This window comes from Telopea speciosissima, chromosome 9 (genome assembly GCF_018873765.1).
Source record: "Telopea speciosissima isolate NSW1024214 ecotype Mountain lineage chromosome 9, Tspe_v1, whole genome shotgun sequence".
In the NCBI taxonomy this organism is placed as follows: Eukaryota; Viridiplantae; Streptophyta; class Magnoliopsida; order Proteales; family Proteaceae; genus Telopea; species Telopea speciosissima.
In genome coordinates this window covers 10,778,687-10,785,289 of record NC_057924.1, presented here as the reverse complement: position 1 = coordinate 10,785,289, position 6,603 = coordinate 10,778,687, and the positions used below count along the sequence as shown (strand labels likewise).

The window sequence follows — 6,603 nt, the reverse complement described above, 5'->3', positions numbered from 1 at the left end:
CATGTGTTTAATGCTAGAAAACAACTACTAAGCAACAACAACAACAAAAATATTTTTTTGAGGAAGATTCCTATGATGCCAGTGTGGGAGAGAATCTAAACACCACACCAATGGTGGTGTGAATAACAGTTTCATACAAATGAAGTCCAAATAGTTAGAGGCTCATGATTGATAAAATAATAAAGAATTCCATATTTATTTTCTCCCACTTTTCTTCATTTTCAGTTTCCTCATCTATGAAATCCTTCAATGGGCCCTATTGCTTTGTAAGTTTTCTTGGAATTACCTAAGAAAAGTCGTTGTCCAACATTGTTCTGATGTAGAAATCAATTTTGATGCCAACCCAGACTCATGCTGTAAAACCAGAAATGCCAGGAAAATTCCAAAGGATAAAGAAAGAGAAAGAGAAAAGAGAAAAGTGAAACTGACTTGGTAAACCCTAGTATCTTCAGGAACCAAAAGGTCTCCAAATGACTATCTGGTGGTGACTAGTGACTCACTTGCATTCCATTGCTTGTCCACTAACACCTCATTTGGGTTCATTATAGTTCAAGCAGACTTTAATATTTACTCCAAATTATAAACCAATTATGTAACAGAAAACCCAGATTGATGCCTTAAGTGCGAAGTCCAAGAAAGCTTGAACCGAATGTGAGAGCTCAGAGGCATCTGTCCCCAAAGGAGTCCCATTAAGAAGCAGTGGTAGATAGATGTTCCCTTACATGAGGAGATCAGACTACTTCACATGAAATGAATATAAAGCAAAAAGTTTCCTGCTTCAGGACAAGCACAGTACAAAGTTTTTACAGAAGATCCAGAAGAGAATCCACAGAAGAAACAATCTCTATTTGTTTTTCTGAGACTTGCAAAAGATATTTTGGGCCTTTGGGGATTCCTCAACACTGTCATTAATAAAATGATTTCACTTGCTCCCAAAAGAAATTCTATAATTAAACATTAAGGTTTTCCTGATTGTTTTATTTCTCTGAGATAAGATAACCTAATTTCAAGTAATTTTCTACTATCTTTTCCTGAGAAAAATCAGTAAAATAACCCTTTCCTACAGCCATTCCTTCTTCCCTAGCAAGCCGCTCAACTTCAAGCTGGACTTCATCAGCTCCAACCCTGTTTGGTTCCAATAAATTACAAGCAACCTCAATTAAGTCAACACCATGGGAAAGTGCCATAGCTTGCACAGATTCTAACCCTCCACCTCGTGCACTAACCCGTTTGGCAATTCTACGGACAGCATTGATGTCAGAGGAGAAGACAGGGACGTTGTAATTATCTACCCATCTGGTTGCACCAATTACCACAACGCCTTTGCCTCGAGCTGCTTGTGATGGACCCTCATCAGGATTCATTGGAAGAGACTCGGATAGAGGACCCCCTGCCCACTGATTCCCCTCTGAGTTAGGCTTGAAATAACCTAGTTCTCTTCTGATTGAATCAAGCTTTCTCCCTTCTTTATGGGCTGCCCCGTATAAAAATGTTGGTACTGCAAACATCTATGTTATGGATAATCAGCAAAGCAACAAGGAAAATAAAGATACAATGTAACTGAATATTTTAAATAAAATATATGACACGGGAGATTTTTTGGCCCTGAAATCTTCTCAGGAAACTATATAAATATAAATAATTCTTTCTTAAAAGTCAAGATTCTTCCAAGTACCTTATCTAATCTTTGCAATGTTGAAAAGTAAGAGCAGTTCACAATATTAAGAGACGAACCAACAGAAGAAATTGTCTGCAGTGCAGAGGGAATGGCCCATTGCCTCTTGATAATATGGTATACTATACATACAAGATCATCTAAGTATATGCACCTCAATACCTGGCCAAGGGGAATATAACTTGTTCAGTGGTCTAAAGCCAAAATAAAAAGGTAGGGCATTGGATAACCAAATAAGGCTCCATAGGAAGGGCACAGGGGAGGATAGCAGAATCAAAGTAAGAAGAAATGGATCAAGTGTGTGTAAAACACTTCTCCCCCCACCCACCCCCACCCCCCCCCGGCCCCAAAAGAAGAAAAAAAAAAAGGAAATCAAGTGTGTGTGTGTTTGAGTCACAAAGATGAGAAAGAGAGAGATGCAAGATTCCCCACTAGTACAACCCCTTTGACAGTTCATGGTTGGGAGTCTGGGGAGCGTACATTTGAGGTGCCCATCCTAAACACTGGTGCATTGATTGGCAAACCGTCACAACTCCAATTAATAAAGCATAACTAATTGATGATTACAGAAAGACCATTATACATGGTCCAGTAGATCATTTTATTGAGTACAATTTGATGATCAAACAGATGAAGTGATAACACCATTTACTAAATAGAGGATAATATTAAGACGCATTAGCAACCATTTTTCATCAATCACTTGTATTGACAATTTCTTAACGAAATAAAGCACAAACCTTGTAGTTCGGTGCCAATGTAAGCCGCTACAACCTTTGCAAGCTGAGCCACTTGGTCCAAAGAAGTTTGACCCAAAGGGTGGAAACAGATGTGGTCAACAACTCCAAGCCGAGGATGACTTCCTAAGTGTGATTCAAGATCAATGGATTCAAAAGCTGCTTTGACCATGGAAACCACGGGTGCTCTCAATGAACCAGAGTCCAATGGCAGGTGTGGATCTAATTTGGAGACAAGAGTGTAACCAACACGGTTGTAAGCTTCATCTTGGAACTTGTTGATTACAGAAGCTTCTGGAAATAGCTTGGCAGCTCTTTCAATTGACTCCAGAACTGCTTTATTTCGGCTTTCGGATATGTAGACCTTGCAACAAGCAAGCATCAACTTCAACATTTTTCTTCCTTCTTCCTCTGCAAACTGCATAACAGAAAAAGAGTATAATAAAAAGATTTATACAAGAATTTTTGTGTATATGCGTTTCTCCTGTGACCACATACCTACCAATCAATAACTATGATGGTAACCTGCCTTTTTCAAGCCAGAAAATTGTGAAAAAGAATACAAGATATTTGCAAGCCCCCAGGGGGATCCAGAGAGATGGTCTAAGTCTGTAAGATAACCACCCAGCTGGTCCTAATATAAAGACAAAATACTGAGCTTATCAGCTGGATAAGGAATTAAAAACTTGATCTCAGGAAGTTTGCCTGGGGGATAAGAAGATCCAAAAAAATCTATTCAAATTGTTCAATACACAAGAAATGCTGTTGGTTTTAGAAAAATCAGCAGAAGTTGGAAACTAATGTGGGTTATTTAAGTTGACAACAAAGAGAAATTCCATGACCAGGCCACCTTGCAAAATCCGAATTCACTCAGAAGTTCTAAAAACTTCAGACATTTCAAAGTAGTAATCACATTTATAGTCACTGAACTCCTTAAATCCATAGGACCACAAATAATGTCAGTCGGTCTGAGAAAAAAGGCAACAATGCAAAACTACTTTTGAAAACCTGACTTGAGACCACAAAACCAACAAAAGTGCAGGAAAAGGCACCTCGCAGCGAGTTTTGTGCATACATCATGATTCCATATCATTAATACACCCATAACTTTGTATGAACATTTCCAGAGAAACCCCAGTTTATTCCAAGAGAAATAAAAACAGAAACCCTTGATTTCTTCATGAGAAAGACCCTGTTTTTTTTCTTTTTTCAATGAATTGTTACTTTTCAAATGAAAAAAAAAAAAACAGGCCCATATATTGTGGTAAAGAAGCGAAGGCAACTGGTTATAGAGAAGAGTTGTAAAGGTTCTCGACCTATATAGACGAGATAGTTTATTGTCTGTGGCACCAAGATTTCCAAGATCTCTGCCATATGCTTAGAATAATACATAGTAGATAAGCTTATCCAATAGCATGAGGATTGAAGACTCTTTGGTCACATATTTTCATTTAACAAAAATTAATATAAAAACCCAAAATAAGAGCCACAAATAAATAAACCAGATATTAAATTTAGATTTCTGACAAGCTATTTGTTCTCTTCAGAATCTTAATTGAGAAAATAAGCATGAAGATTGAAGAGTTTAATTTCTATCAGTATTTCATAATTTATGATATGAGGTTCTTGATATGCAGGTAACTAGCCCAATCATTTGCAGAGCAACATAACATTGTTAACCAATGTTTTTTTTTTCCCTTTTATGTCCAAACCAGCGCAAGATCAAACACGCACACAAGATCAAACACTCTCATCCAATAAAAATTTTAATCCATTAGGACGAACTTCAAAAAGCACAGATACACGCATTGCATCTAAAGAGATTCACTAATTTTACAGTTCATAATTAAAGGGGAATGTTACAAATTACCAAAATACAAAAAAAGATTAAAAAAAAAAAACCCCAGTAAGTAAAGATACCAAGAAACTGTTATCCACTTCAAAAATCTAAACCATTAATCCCGGAAGATTTTGGTAGTCCATTGTACTCCAATTTCATCGACGACGACAACGAATTCGCCAAGGAGGCCGAAACAGCCTTAAACTTGGCCCTTAAAGAATCCATAATTTCCTGAACACTCTCGTTCTCCGGATCTAGAATTGGGTATAACTTAATCAATTCCTCAATCTGCTTGATGTTCTTCTGAACATGAGGCGTAAAGCGGTTGGGATCGACTCGAATTGCAGAGTTCCATACATCTACGCAACCGCGATAAAATCCTACCTCCTCCCCAACTTCGAAGCCAACTTTAAGGCCAACCTCTCTTCCTTCTTCCTGTCCTAAGACCAAACCATCATTAAACCCTTCTTTATAGCCCTCCTCCAGATGGGTTTCTTCTAAATTGAGAGAAGAATCGAAGATATCTTCGTTGGATTTGGAATCGGCAGCTTCTTTTGCAGGTTGAGCTTGCATGATCTAACAGAAAAAAAAAAATCAAGGGGGAGAGAAACTGTAGGATTGAAGCTTAATAGGTCTATCTTTACCTGTTTGAGTCAAAATTTGTTGCTTCCTTCCTTCCCTTGTATTTTCCGGCAACAGTTATACTTTCCCGGAATTTAGGGTTAGATTTTTCCCATCAAAGAAACAATGATGTGGTTATGCGTTGTTTTAGAGGGCCATTTTCGTCCCTTCATTTTTATAGAGTATACATCATTGAACTATTAAAAAAAGGGTAATTTACACATATCACCCCAGAGGGTTAACGAAGTATAATTTTACCTCTCAATTTTGGATAATTCTACATACCCCCTGAAGTTCACAAACGTTAACAAATACATCAATTCCGTTAGTTTATGATTAACATTGTTAAAAATATGAGGTGAACTGACATAATTGCCCTTGCAAGTAAAATAAAAAAAAATAAAAAAAACCTGCAACTCATATTCCCTAAATCGTTTAGGGTTTGAAAAAAACGAGAAGATGAGTTGCAGGTTAGATTGAGCTAAGATGAAAATCTCTAGTTCAATTTAGAAGGAAGAACATTCATGACAACCTTGTAAATGTATTAATGTCGTCGAATTTGTCAATATCCTCATCCCATTCTCATCCCAGAAGACAAGCATGAACCTCCCAGATTTAAATTTGGGTTTCCTGTTTTCCGTAGTTAGAAGCAGAAATTTTCTTTCCTCAGTACGTTTAGGATAAAAAATCTTGCCAGATGCTTGGATTGGTATAAAGAAAGGGAAAATCCTTGAGGACTAACTAAGATTAGAGAATCGATAATGTAATTCCCATGATTTCTCATGGGAACTTGTGGCAGGTTCCCATGGTTTTTATTTTTAATTCTTTGCTCTTCTTGCATATGAAACGATTAAATGATTCATGAAACTTCCTTAATAATTGACAAAATAAAATAGTCAATTATCGATTTTAACCCCTATTTAAGCCCTATCAAACTTCTCTTAACACTTATTTGTCATTGGATATCAGTAAGCTTTCCTTCATTAAAGATTCATTCGGTAGAATCGACACAGTTCTTCACCTTAATCTCCAGTTTCAAAGAAATCTCATAAAACGAAAGATGAGTGACAACAATTCTCGGATTTGCAAATTAGAGTCTGCCTTCAAAGCAATGCAGAGAAGCAATTTGTCGGCGTCCGACAGGTCCAACCGAATTAGGTGCTTCTCCTGGGGCGAGAGCCAACAAGAGATATCTAAGAATAGCAGCGACGACATGGACATGAAGAGGAGACGAGAAAAAGAGAAGGCTGAGACTCTCTCTTCTTTCCCATTTACAAATCCGACGACGTTAATACCTGTACTAGGTTGTCATGGATGTTCTTCCTTCCATATTGAACCAGAGATTTTCATCTTAGCTGAATCTAACCTGCAACTCATTTTCCCTTTTTCTTCAAGCCCTAAACGATTTAGGGAAGATGAATTGCAGGGGTTTTTTTTTTCTTCTTTTCTTTGCAAGGGCAATTATGTCAGTTCACCTCATACTTTTAACAGTGTTAGTCATAAACTGACGGAATGGGTGTATTTGTTAACGTTTGTCAACTTCAGGGGGTACACAGAATTATCCAAAACTGGGGGGTAAAATTATACTTTCGTCAAACCACAGGGGTGGTATGTGTAAATTACCCTTAAAAAAAAGGGTGAAAGAAGTAAAGAACACTACCTGGTCGTGTGTGGTATGCGGCCCTATGTCCAGACACAGCGTCGTTTGAAATGACCATCGCACCCTAGGA

The 6,603-nt window shown here is 37.5% G+C and overlaps 1 protein-coding gene across 3 annotated transcripts; it reads right to left on the bottom strand.

The window, feature by feature from the left end:
* Nucleotides 1–817: 817 nt before the first annotated feature.
* On the bottom strand, nt 818–4,913 carry LOC122641091 (formimidoyltransferase-cyclodeaminase-like). Of its 3 annotated transcripts, none has more exons than XM_043834411.1 (3): nt 4,401–4,913; nt 2,416–2,810; nt 818–1,498 (listed from the first exon to the last, which is right to left on the bottom strand). In XM_043834411.1, the coding sequence occupies exons 1-3, from the start codon at nt 4,823–4,825 to the stop codon at nt 978–980; spliced, it is 1,341 nt and encodes a 446-aa protein (XP_043690346.1). In that variant the 5' UTR covers nt 4,826–4,913; the 3' UTR covers nt 818–977. The 3 variants fall into 3 exon arrangements, with proteins under 3 accessions (XP_043690346.1, XP_043690344.1, XP_043690345.1); XM_043834409.1 differs by having other exon boundaries at nt 2,416–2,830; nt 4,333–4,465; XM_043834410.1 differs by lacking the exon at nt 4,401–4,913 and adding an exon at nt 2,915–3,029 and having other exon boundaries at nt 2,416–2,830.
* Between the last annotated feature and the right edge of the window lie 1,690 nt (nt 4,914–6,603).